General features: G+C 37.4%; 1 protein-coding gene and 1 long non-coding RNA gene across 6 annotated transcripts in view; one reads left to right on the top strand and one right to left on the bottom strand.

The window, feature by feature from the left end:
- Window positions 1-17,500, bottom strand: part of LOC138007004 (major facilitator superfamily domain-containing protein 12-like) — a 21,845-nt gene that overhangs the window by 2,962 nt on the left and 1,383 nt on the right. For 2 of the 5 annotated variants that reach the window (XM_068853662.1, XM_068853665.1), the window contains exons 1-9: window positions 13,956-14,169; window positions 9,168-9,695; window positions 8,245-8,353; window positions 7,690-7,806; window positions 4,819-5,202; window positions 4,576-4,668; window positions 3,119-3,211; window positions 1,487-1,660; window positions 387-484 (exon numbers count right to left, since the gene is read on the bottom strand). In XM_068853662.1, coding sequence (XP_068709763.1) covers window positions 387-484; window positions 1,487-1,660; window positions 3,119-3,211; window positions 4,576-4,668; window positions 4,819-5,202; window positions 7,690-7,806; window positions 8,245-8,353; window positions 9,168-9,664 — 1,565 coding nt within the window. In that variant the 5' untranslated portion in view covers window positions 9,665-9,695; window positions 13,956-14,169. Of the gene's footprint in view, window positions 1-386; window positions 485-1,486; window positions 1,661-3,118; window positions 3,212-4,575; window positions 4,669-4,818; window positions 5,203-7,689; window positions 7,807-8,244; window positions 8,354-9,167; window positions 9,696-13,955; window positions 14,170-15,758; window positions 16,347-17,500 lie in introns of those variants that run through there. The other 3 variants (XM_068853663.1, XM_068853666.1, XM_068853664.1) reach the window with 3 other exon arrangements.
- Window positions 15,299-17,500, top strand: part of LOC138007005 (uncharacterized) — a 17,558-nt gene continuing 15,356 nt past the window's right edge. The window contains exon 1 of the long non-coding RNA XR_011123974.1: window positions 15,299-15,536. This is a non-coding gene — a long non-coding RNA (uncharacterized lncRNA). The remainder of the gene's footprint in view (window positions 15,537-17,500) is intronic.

Here is a 17,500-nt window from a genome sequence, read left to right as displayed (position 1 = left end):
CAAAACACATAATCGGTGGCTGCTTTATTATTATCATCATCATCATCATCATCATCATCATCATCATCATCATCATCATCATCATCATCATCTTCATCATCATCATCATTATTATTATTATTATTATTATTATTATTATTATTATTATTATCTTGTTACGCTCTACTTAAGTTCGGAAAAACACTGCTTGGGGGTATAAGCAGTTGCCCTGTATGAGGTATTATCGTATCCATTTCAGGTTAAACTGTACAATGCACAAGAAGCACTCAGGTGAAAAAAACAAAGTATGAGCGAGAAAGCGTTTTGTATGAGGACTGCATAATACACGCATACATTTTTCCATCGGTATGCAATGATGCTAAGCATCTTGATGGGGATTATTGTACCTTTCGTCAGGAAAGAAACTCTGGATAATGATTATTGCAGATCCTCCTGCGAGACTAGCTGTGGTACCCAGGAAAGAAAATACAAAACCAGACGTGTTCTGTTGAGAAAAAGAAAAAATTATTTTAGAAACTCACGCGAGCAAGCCGGATGTGTGCAATGCCGAACTGCACTTTGAGATTTCCTGCTGAGTTAGGGTTGGGGTTAGGGTTAGGGTAAGAGTTTAGCCTTGTCTTTTCTGAGAATTAGGGTTGCGCGAGCGGTCGTTTTGTTTCGATTGATGTATAAGTTAAAACTGTTTCTTTGCTCCAAGGTTTCAAATAGTGGGAGGGCGATTGTCGACATTAGCTTAGTACGCATGCGCAATATCGATTTAATATGCCATCAGTTTCGTGGCAGAGAAGTTTAAAGCATTAAAATAAAATGAAGGGTAAACTCCCGTTACAGCAAATGATGATGCGAAGCCTATGGCCACGGTAGTTGCCCTACAGGTTAAAATAAGTTAATTAGATAAGATGAAAACGAAGAAATCGTTTAATAACAAAAGGTAAGAAACATAAACTGTTAGTTATTCAGCTGTGAAGTCAGTCTTGACATCTTTTATAAAGCAGGCTGTAATTTCTTGATAAAGAAGACCGCTCTGGCAACCACTAATGTCCAAAAATTGACCTTAATTAGATACAAACCCAATTTTGAAATCCAACGCGAAGTGTCCCTTTAAGTCTAAGCATTTGCTTCCTGTTTCCAACAATAAGGTAAGGGTAAATGGTTAAGGTAAATGCAGCTGTTTATTTGGTGACACTGTATTCCGAGACACTAGAGATGTTGATGTTGGGGAAAAGAGAAAGGGGACACTTTGTGACGCTTATTGAAATCGCGGAGCATCTAGTTAGGTCCAAACACCTTTTTTCAAAATGGCCGCCATTTAGGTATTATTTTGTTTTTATTCAAATTAGACGTCGAAGCCTCGTTCAAGGCAAAATATTCTTTTGCATTTTAAGCTTAAGAACGAGGCATCAAGAGCTAATTTGAATAAAAACATAAGAATACTTAAATGGCGGCCATTTTGGAAAAAGGTGTATATCTCTGGCAACACACTTACTTTATTGTTTCCAATAAGTTCATTCGAAAAGTTCAATGCATTGACACTCATTGAGGAGAATCCAAACCCAAGTAAGACTGCTGCTGGGTAAATAAGCACATCAGGGCACTGGGGGATAATATAGAACAGCGCGGCAGCTCCAATGACCACCAGGCTTGCGAAGATGAAAGACGCCTGCAATTAAAAATTGTCAAATTAGAAATTGCAATCAAGGGTGCACTAAATTTCACGTTGAATGCTTAAGAGCTTTTTTTAAGTTTGTACGTATCATACTTTGGCATAATACCTTACTGTTTGCATGGTTAGCAGCCAAAAATTTCACCTGAGATCAGATAATTCTTGGCAAATTCGTTCAATCAAATGTAGTACGCTGAAAGAGCTCGATGATCACAGTTGTTTTGAACATGTTGCCAGCGTAACGATTCGATCTGCTTCTAGCCGTTTGCGCAAACGAGTAATACGTGGCAAATTTGTGGGATACTACTCAACCAGAGTATTGAATGATGTTTGTGTCCTGCAGCGCACGATTCTCGAAAGTACCGATACTTATCGGGTGTCACAATTCTCTCTTCAGAAGGGGTTTCGACAAAACACTGACCCCCGGTTAACTGACCCCCTTACTGACCCCCCTACTGACCCCCTATAAAATCAATGGGAAAATGAATACTGCTTACTTAAGCCTCAACAACCCTTTTTAAACAGCATTGTTCAACAGTATTTAAGTCTAAGCACCCATTTTAAAAAGGTTGGCTTACATGAAGTAATCGGCCATCACAACAATAATAGAAAACTAACCTTTTTAAAATGGGTGCTTAGACTTAAATACTGTTGAACAATGCCGTTTAAAAAGGGTTGTTGAGGCTTAAGTAAGCAGTATTCATTTTCCCATTGATTTTATAGTGGGTCAGTAGGGGGGTCAGTAAGGGGGTCAGTTGACCGGGGGTCAGTGTTTTGTCGAAACCCCTTCAGAAGAAAGAGGTTTTATTTTGAAACCATGCTAAAAGACCAGCTTTTTAAAACTAGTGGATTGCAATATCACAAAGGGCTTTTCAGGCTCGAAAAGCTATCAAAACTTTCGAGAAACGGGCCCCTAATTCTCTAATTTCCGCTTGTACTGGTTAGATCTTTGTAGACATGAAGACAAGGCTGCTGCCTAAAAAAATTTTAAAGGGGCCCTCAGAGCTAAACGCTGAGAACTTAGGAGCCCAACATATGAAGTGAAAGGTGTTGCTGTGAAAAATTAAGGCGCCCAGAGCCATTCTTTGGGAGCCCCAGGCTACCGGGCTCCTGTTAGGCAACAGCCTTGCATGAAGACCAAATTGCAAATACAACAGGGGTTAAGTAGTACTTCAGCCGCTCACATCTGCAAAACATATAATCAGATCGAAATTCTGTGATTAACTGATTTAAGTCGTTGTATGCAAATATGGACAAACGTCAAAAAATATCGGTATCTTCGTGATGGAAGTTGATAGAACACATTGCAGTAATTATAAATAAGGTATGAAAGAAAAACAAACTGGTGGTATGCATGAATTGTGATACCGGTGTCCGAGAATTCTCTGTTGTAAATGACATTCAAGTGTAAATGGCGATTTTCTTTGCACTTTTTCCTGTCTGCTTGTACAATACCTTACTCCCTGTCTTCTCGGCAAGTTTCTTTGTTAATCCAGTAGAGATTGCAGCACTAAATAAGACAGCAAGTGGAAGATAGGCTATGGCTTCCTGAAGGATATAAAAGGCGTTTCAACCTATCACTAAATAATCCATTTTAATCCTAATACTCATGGATTTACTTCGAGAAAAACAAAACATCAGCAAAGTTCTTATAACTGAAGATGAAGCATATTAAATTAATGAATAGCAGCAGTGCAACTAATACGAGAACTAGTAGCGAAGAAAAAACAAACAAAGAAAACGCACGATTGAAATGGTAGAATTCCCTTACGGGTGATCAGTTTGCATGGCTATAAAATTTAAATCCATAACAGCGAATAGTATTTAACACTCTGGCTGAAAAAAACTTTGTACAACGAATGTAGGCTGACCAAACCTTATGCAAAAAGACAGTTATATGACAAATACGAGAAGAAGAAAAAAAGAAAAGCGAATGAGGTATTCTGTGTGTCTGATCTTGGTATGAGAAGCGTTGCTTGAAAAAAGAGGAAGAAAGATTACCAAACAGTGCCAAAAAATAGCAAGGCTGGCCTAACGGGAAAGATGGTCATGTCCCTAATTACACGCACCAGGATTTCAATAAGCGTCACGAAGTGTCCTCTTGCCCTTCTTCCCAACATCAACATCACTCGTGTGTCAGACATTGTTCCAAAATGGCCGCCATTTAAATATTCTTTTGTTTTTTATTCAAATAAGCCCTTGATGCCTCGTTTCAAAAGAATATTTTATCTTGAACGAGGCAACAAGGGCCAATTTGTATCAGCATAAATCAGCGGCCATTTTGGAATATGGTGTATTACTGTCACAAAGTGTCCCTCAAATTCTGCTCCTCAGGCAGGAATAAACAGCTGCTTTAACCCTAAGCTAAAAATAACGCTAACCTTTATCCTTACTTTATTGCTGGAATAGTTAGCAAAGGCTTAGACTAAAATGGACACTTCGTGTTGGATGTCAAAACTGAGCCTGCATCTAATCAGGTGCATTCTGGAGATGCTCTACTTGCAAAAATCCCATAATACACCTCTTTTACCCCCCAAAAATGTGCATAGACATTGTTTTCGATTTCTCTTGAGACATGTTCATGTTCCGGGAGAAATTGCAAACAATTATTATGCAAAATTTTGGGGAGTAAAAGAGGTGACGTGTATTATGGGATTTGTGCAAGTAGAGAATAAGTGAAAGACAAAATGCAACCGAATTAGGCAAATCACTCAATTGAGCGAAGGATAACTCTGAATGACAACACATGGGACTGGTGCATGTTTACCTACGAATAGTGTGTTGGTGCTTAAACGCCCAACAAGGGCAGATGGATTGAATATTAATTTGTTGACTCTTCCTCTAAGATTATCGGTTAATATGGTCAACCATCTTTATCTTTTGTTTGTAAATGCCCGCTTTAAATACAATACCTTTTTGAACTTCAGGGTATCGATAAGAAACAAGGGAAGATAGTAGTACGAAATATCTTGTAGGACTTTCGTACAGGTGTAAACAAAGGCGACCTGAAGGAGAATTTTAAAAAAGAGAGAAAAAAAATTAAAAGAGAAATGAAGTTGATCCTAATGCGGAACTTGGCCGCAGTGTGAAATAAAACGCACAAAAATTGAAAAGGGCATCAGTAAGTGTGTTTAAGCGATCCGTTCAAGGAATACCTGATACAAATGGGGATCCTTCAACCAGTCTCGAACTTTCTTTTGTCCCTCTATCAGTGGACAAGACGATTCAGGATCAAGTAATCTCCGAACGAATGGCTTGACCACTACAACTTGATGCTCCCGTTTGCCCATGTTTGTGACGATAACTTCAATCTGATGACGAGACAATCTCCCCGGTAACATTGCTGTTGTTATTTTTGTCGATGTGTTGTCCTCAGATTGAGCGAAGAGGGTTTCATTTACTAAGCTGCAACCTAGTGATATGTCCTTGGTTCTTGTTTCCTGCAAATTGCTGGTTGATTCATTGGAAAAGGTGCTCAGCGCAAGGACTCTTGATCCGGTGGAATTTTTAGTACTGGTTGTGTCTGGGGCTCTAGATCTCTTAAATAAAGAAAAAGAATTATTTTGTCAATAGAGACGTTTTAGTGAGAGTACTGTGCTTTGGTTTGAATATAGTTAATAGAGGGGAATGGTTTGGAAGCTCGGCAAACATCAAAGGGGCAAACAAAGATGCCAAGATTTAGGTTGGAAAGTCCACGACCGTGCACAATCTTTTGTTTTGCGCTCATACATTATGCCGAATTACGAAATCAAACGTTTCTATCGGTTAGTTCCTCGGTACGGAGTCAACAAGTATTGTGTTTTGTGCACGGTCAAGGCCAAAAGAGATAACAAAAATCTACAACAAAGAAATTTGTCGCATTTCATAACCATTCCCCTCTATTAACTATGGTTTAAATTACTATACTTAATTAGGCATGTTTCAATGAAGTGCCGAACTAAATACAATAACTTGACTAAAATTGACTAACGCATGGCAGTAGCACGACGTTTGAAACAATTCAGTCCGGCAGGTTGAATTAAGTTCGGCACGACTGCTTAGCACGGCAGACCCTTTCACTGCCTAATACACATATCCCCGAAATCGACTGCAGACAAAAGACAGATGTGCTTGTGTATCTTGCATTAATTCTCTGCACTCCGTGAAAAATTGGTAGCGAGATAAGTCGATTTCGCATTTGAAAACTGGATACTTGAATTTGCGCGGTATAAATAAATTTTATTATTATTATTATTATTATTATTATTATTATTATTAAAAACTAGATAATAGAATTATGTACATAAGAATAAAAGTAAATATTTACAAAGAATGTTTTTATAAAAAGGGGCATAGTCAAATAATTTTTATAAAACCTAGTATCTAACGACAACATCTTTAACCAAAAAATAAATAAAATAAAATACAATTCATTTCGATTATTATTATTATTATTATTATTATTATTATTATTATTATTATTATTATTATTATTATTATTATTATTATGTCTAACATTTCATGTCTAACGAATGTCAACGTTACCATAGCCGTCTTGCTGAGCTACTGGCAGTGAAGAAACAGGAGAGTTACGCTTCCACTATCGCATGGATTAGGACTCGAGTCTCATTTGCCATTTTGAGATCTGCATTGGTTTGCCTGCGAGGCTCGCGTTCTAGGAGGAGAACTACCCCAAATATACAGGAGACTGATCTAGAACTAGAAGTCTCGGTCGCATGTAGATAGTTTTTGTTCTTCTGTAAATAGCGTTATCCTCTGACACTGAGTTTATGGCAAAGAGCGTCTTAACATTCTATAATATTGATTTATAATTTTTCTTTCCTTTAGTTTATCAAATCTATAATACTAAGAGTAGTTTAAATTTTTTTAATTTTTTTTATTTTTTATTTTAATACACATGTTTATAGGAAACGAGAATTTAAAAAAAAAAACAAACTATTATTGCTATTATTAGAATTAGTACTAGTATTTGTATCTCTATAAGCCTAATACTTGTTTTAGAGTTCTTTATTTGGTTTTTTCAGTGTGTGTATTTTTACTGATAAATTGAAATAAATTATTATTATTATTATTATTAGAAAAAAATATATTATTATTATTATTATTATTATTATTATTATTATTATTATTATTATCGGAGTAACGGTTAAAGGAGCTATCGACTCAGTACAAAGTTATGTGAAACCTGAGATAAATTGGGATTTAGCTATCACATTAAAATTCACCAATGGCATGATCCAATGACGTTTTAAAGACATTTCAATCTTTGCTATTATAAAAATTCTCGAATCTGATTGGTTCTGTGCGCACCTATTTGTCGCGTAGTTGGCGCGCGATCAACATGGGTATCCAATAACAGGTATCCAATTTGAACAACCCAAATTGGATATCTGTAATTGCATGGACACCTACGCTAGTCGCGCGTTAATCACATGCTCTTGGATGGGGTCTTTCTTGCCCTTTTTTCAATCCGTTTGCAAAACGGATTGAATATAATTTTGGCTTTAAATTTTCACACAAAGAGGTATTTAAAGACTTTTTATCCTCAGATTTTGTTCTGACTTTCTCACATTTTGTTATATATAGTTATGATTAATTAGTAATAGGACTTCGTGCCGTACAATTCAGGGGTAATTGTGGTCGTAATGGCGCTGCGCGCTCGGCCGATTTTGAAATCACTCACACGATTACTTCCTGTCGTTGAATTGCACTCCACTCAGTCCTCTTACTATTACTAATTATCTTGGAAATGACTATATCGAACTCGCTAATTTAGCTTCATTTGCGAGTTTGTTCTGAAGTATCGCGCCCCTCCATTTCAAGACTCTTCTTCGAAATTCCATCTTTGTTTCAGGAAATGACCGTAATACAGAAACGGTCGTTAGCCTGACTGGAAACGTTTACAGCTGAGAATGAAATATTTTTGGGAGGAAAAGCAACCCTTAACTACGATATTGCCACAAATTATTTTAATAGTTCTTCCTGATGTTTTATTTCATAAAATGGGTAAATCCAGGCAGACTTACCAAAACGTCTGTCGTCGGTAACATTTTTTCGCCTTGTGGTTGTTCAGATTCTTCTGTTCCTATTTGGAAAATGACAACGAAGACAAGCCCTATACTTGTCAAAATCAGAGCAATCACCTGATACAGAAAAATTATAAAAATTATTATACGCACTTATTATATTAGTTAACTTGGCAAAGGACGAGAACTGGCCTCAGCTTTTCAAAGGTTACTATCCATCTGAGACCACAAGTTTCTATGGTTTATAAGCACGATAAACCACTTGGGATGTTGGAAGAACACTCGAAGAATTCGTAAATCACTCGCCTGCGGCTCGTGATTTACGAAATTTTCTCGTGTTCTACCAACATCCCCCGGTTTATCCCGCGGTTTATCAGCCTATAAACCATAGAAACTAGTGGTCTAATGCTTAAATCAATAATAATCCAACATTCAAAAACAGATGGACGTGAAGTACCCTATACAGCGATTTGGTGGCCCGTCATTTTTGTTGTATCATGAATGGGTAGGCTTTTCAATATCAACTCGCCAACATTACACTACAGGGTTAGTTACCGTGAAATTCATTGCGCTTTCTGATGTCAGTTGGTCGTGATTATCCTGGCCTAGGATTCCCAGCACCACAAGATAGCAAAGAATGCCGGTCAGGAACATAAATGCAGTTCTGTGAATAATGCCAAAAAAAAAAAAAGAAAGAGCAGTTACACAGCGTTAATCTGCTAATGGTTAAACTGAAGTACAAAATTAGCTTTGCTGATGTTAAAAAGAGATACACGTTAGCAACTTAAAGTGGTTTCTTCAGTCTTTTCAGTCCTTTGTTCACTGTGAAGTAACCACTCTCTACATCAATTTGCAATGAAAGCGCATTAAAAGTTGAACGTTGAAAAAACCCCTGTGTGAGCTTAAACATTTTTTTTCAACATTTGATACCGCACGTCCTTTATCTTTTCAATTTTATTTTTCTCATTTTTGTTGTTTAGTAATGTAGAATATGTTTCTTCATTAGAGTTTTGCCTATCACTGACCTTAACCCCAAACATTTCATCAAGTAGTTCAAATCTGGGATGCGGTTGAGAAGAAATTAAAACAAACAAATAAACAAACAACAAACAAACACACCAATTGTAAGGAATCAACATATAATAAAAATTTGCTCCAAGCTCTCAAATTCCCTGAAATTTCGGTTTGTGAACATTCTTATATTGAGCGGGTACCACTGCGGTTAGCTGCGCCACTCCAGTTTTCGACCAAAGGGGTGCAAAACCAAAAAAGAATCGTAATTTGCTTGGTTCCTCAGATTCTGTGCAATGAGCAAGTTGCGCTTGCTTTGAATTCTGAGTGATATGTTCGCTGTGCTGTTTATGTTTGTTGCGAGAGTAAGAGTAATTATAACTATCAGTGTATTTTGATGCAAGACACTCAAACGAAATTCGTGGTATATTCCAACAGGTAATCAATAAATTAAAGGCTTAACAAACCTCATTGCATTTAACTTTACTGCTTCCTTTTGATCCTTGGCAACCACAGAAACAAGTGAGAGGTGCGCAATCTCAATACAGCAGATGGCAAACATCACGAAAGTTGTTATAGTGCAGTAATACAACACCATTTTCCATTGCCTTGGATCATCGCCGCAAACGAAACAGGTGGTGTAAAGGAGAGGTACAAAGATAACTGTAACGGCGCTACCAATCAGATGCCAGGACTTTCGCTTGCCAAGCTTGCGTGATAAGACTGGAATATATACTCTGTCGCATAAGAAACCAACAAGAGGTCTGAAAACTAGGGCACCTATTAAACGGGTGTAAAGGATGATCCAACCCGAGTTAGCTGCGGACATGTTCACAACTTTCATTAAGAAAACAAGTGCAGTTGAAGACAACAAGCGTCGGGTAACGTCATTGATCACATGACCCACTCCACAGGCAAACTGGCGAAAGCATGATGAATGATTATTCTTTAAAGTTTCTTCCATGTTCCTTTCTTTCCAGCCAAAGTGTTTTTACCTGTAAAATTTAAATTTGATTGTGGTAAAATTAATCACTTTCGGTCTTTTTGTTCAAACTATCTTGTTCTGCCTGTATCCAACATAAAAGCTGAAATGATTGACTGAGTCGTTTTGGGGTTTTTATACCATTGAGTTGACGCTTACGATTCTCGGCGATTTGTTGTTAAATAAGTAAGCCATTGATTACGTTCCTTTCAAAAACCTTAATTACCGCTTAGGTAACCGCCTTTTCAGTTCTGACTGAAAATGAGACGTCATTTCAAAGCTTCATCTCAGAATACTACAGTTCCACTGAGAGAACAAAAGTCAGTCCATTCATCAGCTGCAATGAAAGTACTGCATTGTGAATTGGCAACATTTTTGCCTCAATAAAAGCGTAGCCATGGCTTTCGCATTTTTGCTGTTGTGGTTTTTGCTTTTGCAAGATAATTAACTAGATGGAGATAGATTCCAACATGGTCACTATCGACACTGTGATCAGTATGTTGTTGGTGAATGAAAAGTAACAAAGGAATATCCGTTGAAAGCATCTATTCAAAAGAATCTTATTATTTTGGGAATCAAGCAATTTAAACGGGTTATTTATCAAGTGTAGTCGAACATTTTCCGTCTATTGATCCTATAAAAGCTTACATTGTCATTGAGAGCATTTTTCTTATATTGTTAAAAAAACGCCTGCTACAGCATTTATTTCTGACAAGACAAACCTTTCTGAATTTCCCCAAATGCCTTTATCAAGCATTTGTTGTTCTTGTGTTTGCGCAATTTTTCGTTAGCATGTAAAGAAGGAGAAAATTAAGTGACAGTCCTTCCGTCTTTTGTAAAATTGAAAATTATGACACGGCTGTTTAGTGCTTTAAAACTTTTGCTGTTATCAGGGTTACCAATTGGGATGTTTGAATTTCATCAATAAAAAAGAGGTTTTTGTGGAAATGTTAGCCCTACAATAAGCCTTTTTTCAAATATTTAGCACCAGAAACTAAAAAGAAAAACGTAAAGAAAGAAACTTTCAGAAGAGCACAATTTTAAATGTATTAAACGGCGCCGGATATCTGAACCTGCTTTGTGTAACCGTGCCTGAAAACGCTTGTAAACTTAGAAAGGTATAGAAAACGCCACAAAAACTCCTAAGATGAATCAAGTTGGGGTGTGGAATACTGAGTGCAAGGGCAGCACCAATATTGATGAAAATTTCATCACAAATGGAAGCCAAAATTCAGTATTTCTTCAAAACCAATCCCAGATTTTTAATTACTATAGCGTGCCAATCATTTCTATGATTGGCTAATTTAGGGGTCGTATTCCGCAGCACGGGCGGCTAAATTTGAGATTTGGATCCAATGTTCTGTAGCAAGATTTATTTTGTAAGTTATTTATGCCTGTGAAATGAACTTGTAAAACTGTTTTAATCTTGAAAGCAACTATTTTCAAGAGTTTCTGCCCATGCTTTCCATTTGTGGCATATGAGCGTTCCGCTTGCCTTTTCAATTTTTGGTTTCCCGCGTTTCCCGCTCGCCTGATTACCTCAGAGATATTAGAAACAAGTTAGTTACCTCGTCGATGATTTTTTTTCCTTAACTTATGGCCCGAACGCGAATTGGGCCGTAAATCAACGATAAACACTCGGTCCGTAACTTACATAATCGTGCGCAATAAAAAAAATATATATATATTTACAATTGTAGCTGCGGGTTATTGACTACAAGGACAAAGTCACGTTATTACTAATTTTTCCTAACAAAAAGTTGCTTGTTCAAATTTACTTAAATTTACTTCAAGTGATACAATTAGGAGCTTTGAGAAGATGTGAATGAACCGCAGCCATGGAAGCACCCGTCTGGTTCGATTCCTGTACTGACTCGACGTCACCTTGAAGAACTGGGTTGAGTTTGTTGGTTCTCTACTCTGCTCCACGAGGTTTTTCTCCGTGTCCTCCGGTTTTCCGCTCTCGTAAAAAACAACCTAAGTTTGGATGGTTGTGGTCTGCCGTTTTTTCATTTGATTTTTTTACAGTGTGCCCAAGTAGTGCCTCAGTGGCTAATAACTGAACTGTTCATTTACTGATTCACTGGCTGCTATCGACTACTTAAGGTGATTCCACGGTTTTGCATTGCGCAACCCTACTGCGCATAATTGCTTGCGTCCTTAACGCGCGTATTAGCTCTTGCACATTGATAAAATGGCGGATTTTCATTGACGCCAAAACTAAATCTGTCAAGGAATCGCTATTTCCCTATTTGCTTGCATTACTTTACAAGATTGAGCAATTTGATATCACTTTACTGAAAGATTTTAGCTCGGACAAACAAGTAGGCTCAAGTTTTCAGTAATATGCAATATCTTTAGCTATTTAACAACATTTTTCCCGGTTGTTTAAGTTTCGAACGCTTCTCGCGTAATTTGGAACAAAACACGTGCAGCGCTAAAACAAGCAGGGTGATCCCATCTTTTTATAATTGCATTTTTTGAATGTCTTGTGCATAAATATCAATTGTGCCAAGTTTGAAAAAAATCTGAATAGTGCGTCTTTTTTCAAGTGAATTACCTTAAACGTGTTGTTAACTTCGCAAAACTTGTTAGGTGCACACTTTACGCATACTATAAAAGTCTGTTTGGTCGATGATGAAGTCAGAACATCGAGAGTTCTTGAAAACTAAACTTTCGTACACATGCTATGTTTCCTCGTCTAGTCAAAAACCCACTGACCACTGATGACCATAAGGGAAACGGGAAGGAAAGGAACTCTAATATTTAAATAGATTGAGTCTAGTCTTCTAGCGCTGGAGCACTAATTAGGGACACTGCAGTAAACTGAAATCGACAAATTAACGCAACTCAATTCAAACGTTGGTTTTTGAGGTGAGGAAAAACCCGGAGTACTCGGAAAAAAGACTGTCAATGCAGAGAAGAAAACCAACAAACTGGTAATCGAGCCTATAACAAATCAAGAAAACTACAGAAGTTCTCGTTTTCAGTCCGAAGTTGTCGACAGGGAAAAATATAGGTTAAGCACGCACGTTTTTGAGACGCGGACGGCAACCGGAAGTGAACTGTTTTCCCTTTTAACTTGTCTCTCACACAACCACATTTACATTGCCAAGTATCGTTTCTCCATTAGAGATGATTAGTATAAAAATCTGGGAGACACCACTGTCCTGGGACGCGAAATGTTTTCTTCCGGTTGCAGTCCGCGTCTCAAAAACGTGGGTGCTTGAGCTCCCTAATGTTTTGTTAAAGACAACGTCTTGGCTCACTGATGCGTACGTTGTTGTGCACAAGTGTTATAACAAAGTACTCTCAATAACGATATCCGAGTCTTCCTTCTGAGAGACTGGCTTCAGATTGAAACCGCAACACAAGCTAAACCACTTCTAACCAGAATTTAATTGCTCCCATTCATGACCTCGATAAGTCAGTCTGGGAATACAATAGACGAAGTTACGCTTACACAAGTTGCATCGTATTCTGCCATTAACCTCCAATGACTCTCACAAAGGCACGGTGTCGCTGACTCATCCTTTCGCGTGGAAATTATTCACAAATGTTATGCACGAATCATTTCAGTTATTACGGACTTAATAAAGGACTGCATTTTAGGGGTTTTACGCAATAAAAGTAACCTTGGTGTTTTAGCAGGTTGCGATCGACCACAGAGAGAGCATTTCTTGGGTCCTTCACTACCGCACAACATACTCGCTTAAATTGTGATGATGATGATGATAATAATAATAATAATAATAATAATAATAATAATAATAATAATTATTATTATTATTATTATTATTATTATTATTATTATTATTATTATGAAGAAGAAGAAGAAGAAGAAGAAGAAGAAGAAGAAGGTGGTGCAAAAAAAAAAATGAGTAAAGTAAGAACTTAGGATACTTGAGTGTTAATTAGTGACTGCGTGCATAAACTGGTTGAAAACACTGGGAATTAATAAAGCAGACGTTGACCCACTGATGCAACCTCAAAGACTCTGGAAGAAGGTCCTGGAGACTAAAACTGAAGGGTAATTAGGCAGAGATCTTCCTATTAAAAGAAGTTACAGTGTTTTTTTTTTAATATGACTACACGCAAAAGCCTCAAAGATACTATCTTCCTCATCCCTGTGGATGACGTCATCAGATGTTGTAACTGTAACGGTCAGTATAACCGCGGAAGGTCACAGAGTGTGCGGTTTGGGCGGTGTCGATTATTAAAGGATGACTCAACATTCAGCTTTCAATATACAACGCCATAATCATACACGAACCTGCAGTCACGCGATCCAAAGATTTCCAATTCCTGATCAGAGCCTTGAATGACTAAACTCACATGTAACTGATTCCTTTAAAGATTACCAACAAGAGCCATCTCTCAAAGTCACTTATCTTTTTTCTTCCTTGTCACTAAGAAGACATCTTGGTTCGGTTAATTATGCCTTATCCATTCAATTGCGTTCTCTTTTGAAAACGAATACTTCTTAATGCGTGTTCGCCTATACTGAATCCACAATAATTCGCTCGAAAATGCCAAAAATGTGGAGACTTTTAAATATGTTCCGATTTTAGAGTGGACAGCGAAAAAAGGAGACTTTGTTAGATGATGACGTTAAAGCGTGGGCATTTTTGGAAAACGCAAAGAGTGTAGTTATTAGGAAAAACGGATAGTTTTGAAAACTACTGCTGAATCAGTTAGTTGCTTTATAGTTAAATTAATTATGGAAAAAGCCAAACAATTAACCATGCTGCATCATGAATGCGCTGTGAGAATATTTCTCGTAACATACCCCTTTCAGCTTAACTTAAAATGATTTCACCCATAACACTTCTCCGATTGGCAAATTGCAAGCCAATATGTACAACATGTTTTAGTTTCTTTTAATTTCATAGTATTTTAGATATTAAACTTCACGGATAGCATGAATACGAAATAAGGAATGGTATTATTGATGCTTCAAATATACTGATGGAATTGAGGAACCTCGATTCAGCTAGGCTGTATGTAACAAAGCACACTGTTTATTCCTACAGGTTATTTAAATTAAATTTCCTTCGTCGAATAAACGAGATCATGGTGGGCTAAAATTCTTGGACTGTATGAGCATTGTGTTGACTCTATCTTTTTTCTCGTTATTTTCTTCTCCCCCTCACCTCCACTCCCGCTTTCCTCTGCCCATCATTTGTCCCAGAATACACAAAGAAAAGAAAGGAAATGGAAATATTGCGCACACCGCAGACCAATCGGCCAATTCAAGATGCGGATACTCTGTCGCATTGACACCTCAGAGGAACACCGACGCTTCGAATAATCGCTTGATATTCGCCGCTCCGTTTAGCCTCAAGGCCCGGAATAAAAGTGTGGTTTTTCAGAACAACCGTAATGGATTCATCAGCCGCACGTATTTGGTCGACAACGCAGTAAACGTAATTTCGAAATTATGATCAACGTTTCCTGTGGATTGTTGAGAAAAAAACAAGTGTCTTTTTTCTCGTGTATTCGTGTGGTCAATACAAAGCGTTTCCGGCTAATTTTTCTTTTTTTCTTGCATGCAAGAAGAGGCATGTTCATCGGTCCGTATCTGATTTTCAATAAAACGTTGACTCAGAACTGAAACTAAAACCATGCAACGAAAAAACAGATCTTTTTTTCTCTTTTAGACGTCATTTCTGAAGAGTTGACCAAAAACCTGAAAATCTCTGACGACTGGAATAAACGGCGGCGGGACCAGTAGCTAGCGACAAATCGTTTGCAGTCGTTGTCTCTCGGAAGAAACAAACGATTGACAGCAGAAATCCGTATGGTTGAAAAGAAGCTCGACGAGATTATCCTCGTGTACCAATATCCTGCAAAGGTGAAACTACTTCACTCAGGATTCGAGCATGTAACTTCAATAACTTTACATGATATTCATATTCGTTAACTGATCATGATGGCTATCACAAGATTCAATTGTTAGAACCCTTATAGTAATGCAATTTTAAAAACAAATGAAGAGGTGCTATATTCATTTACAAGATTCGTTGATGGACGTTTTAAGACTAGAGTCAAGTTTAATAGTAAAATGGTGACTTACTTTTTATTCCTCTGAAGGCGTTCCAACACAACTCGATATTGTAGAGAGGAGTTATTAACCGGCTCACTGCTTGTTTTCTTTATTTCAGTAGTTATCGATGAAAACATACACATTTGTAATTCACGCTCGGTGTCTTTTAGACAAAAGATTTCCTCGTTTGCATTAAAAGCTAAGCCTTTATGTTAAGTTTACCACGGATCATGCTTATGTCGTCGGCGTGCAAAGAAAAAACAAACTCGGACCTTATATAAATGAAATGGCTTAAGCCAGCGAACGAATTGTTCAGGATCAGTAAGCGTCAGTAGGCTCGTCCAATGGATTGATACCATGAGTTTTAACTTGAGCTTTTCTTTTATACTAATTTCACGAATATTTCGCTGAATTCGCTCTTAGGAAACTAAACTCTTTTTTCAGTAAGAACGTCTAATTTTGGGCCTGACAGTATGCGCTAACAGCTGACGCTGAACGTTCTTATTTCTTTCTTTCAGTATTTCTTTATTTCTTTATTTATTTGTTTATTCATTTATTTATTTATTTATTTATTTATTTGAGCCTGAAAACGTTCTTCACATGTCACAAGTTCAGTTGCGTTGTGTGGTATACTGACGACGGTTCTTCTTCAGTGTGTCATGTAATAAGAAAGCTATTAGTAAGTACTTGAGTTAATTTTGTCTGTTTAGACCACCGTTTTACAATTACTTTACATTTATTTCTATTACTCGGAAAAAGTGAAATGAGAAAGATAAACGGTGGGTTCTTAACTGACTCTCAACCTGGGTATGTTCTTACAAACTCTGTTAATCACAGCCTGAACGCTCTTACAAAAAGGTTTGATGATAAAAAGAGTGTATAACATCTAAGTTCAACAACTTGCCTGGCAGTTTTAGATAGGTGGTATGTCTCGATACTTGTGCTGTATTAACAAGCACTCACATCTCATACTCCAAGTGGTGATAAGTTCAAAAGAAAGAATTCTATTGGAAGTGACATATAACTTCTAAGGCTGAGTTCACTAAACAAATTAAAGACCTGAGAGAATTAAAGAAATGGATAAATAACAGAATGATGGTTTTGGTTCCATGGGCGCCGACTTAAAAAGCGCTATCATCGTGCGCCATCTGTCTGTGTCATTGGCAACATGTGAAGCGAGTTGCCTCAGGAGAGATTGATATCAGCCCTCTGTAGTGTCGCTGTCTTCCTCTAGGCGATCCTTGACTTCTTTTTCTGCTCCTCAGTGCTTACATGAATCTGTCTAAGCTTTACCTTTGAAATAAGGTGTTTTTGAACTCCAAGCCAATCCGGCTGCGGTCATTTCTTGCGCCGGCACGAAATCGTCAGCTCGATACTAACTTACAGAATTCAACCTCCAAGACTGCACGATTAGGTAACTCCTGCGGAGTTATTTTTGTTTGGGTAGTCTTTTAGCTAACTTTCTTCTCCTATTTTCTCGAAATCTATGCTTACATCCCTTTTGTCAGTGGGTTATTTGATTATTGATTCATTCATTTATTCATTCTCCAGATTTTGGATGTTTGTTTTTTTGTCTTTAGCCCAAATTCGACAGATGTTCTAGTACGTTTCTATTTTTCATTTCTGTCTGTTCGAGAACGCCTTATGGAAACCGTTTATAGAAAATATATCTGTTTACTAACATTCTCATTGTTATTCAAATATGCCAACCACCGGAACAAAACTACGTATCGTTTCCACAGCCAGTAAGGCTCAGTGTGGCACATTTAAGA

Source organism: Montipora foliosa, chromosome 6 (genome assembly GCF_036669935.1).
Source record: "Montipora foliosa isolate CH-2021 chromosome 6, ASM3666993v2, whole genome shotgun sequence".
In the NCBI taxonomy this organism is placed as follows: Eukaryota; Metazoa; Cnidaria; class Anthozoa; order Scleractinia; family Acroporidae; genus Montipora; species Montipora foliosa.
This window is presented reverse-complemented; position numbering and strand designations above follow the sequence as displayed.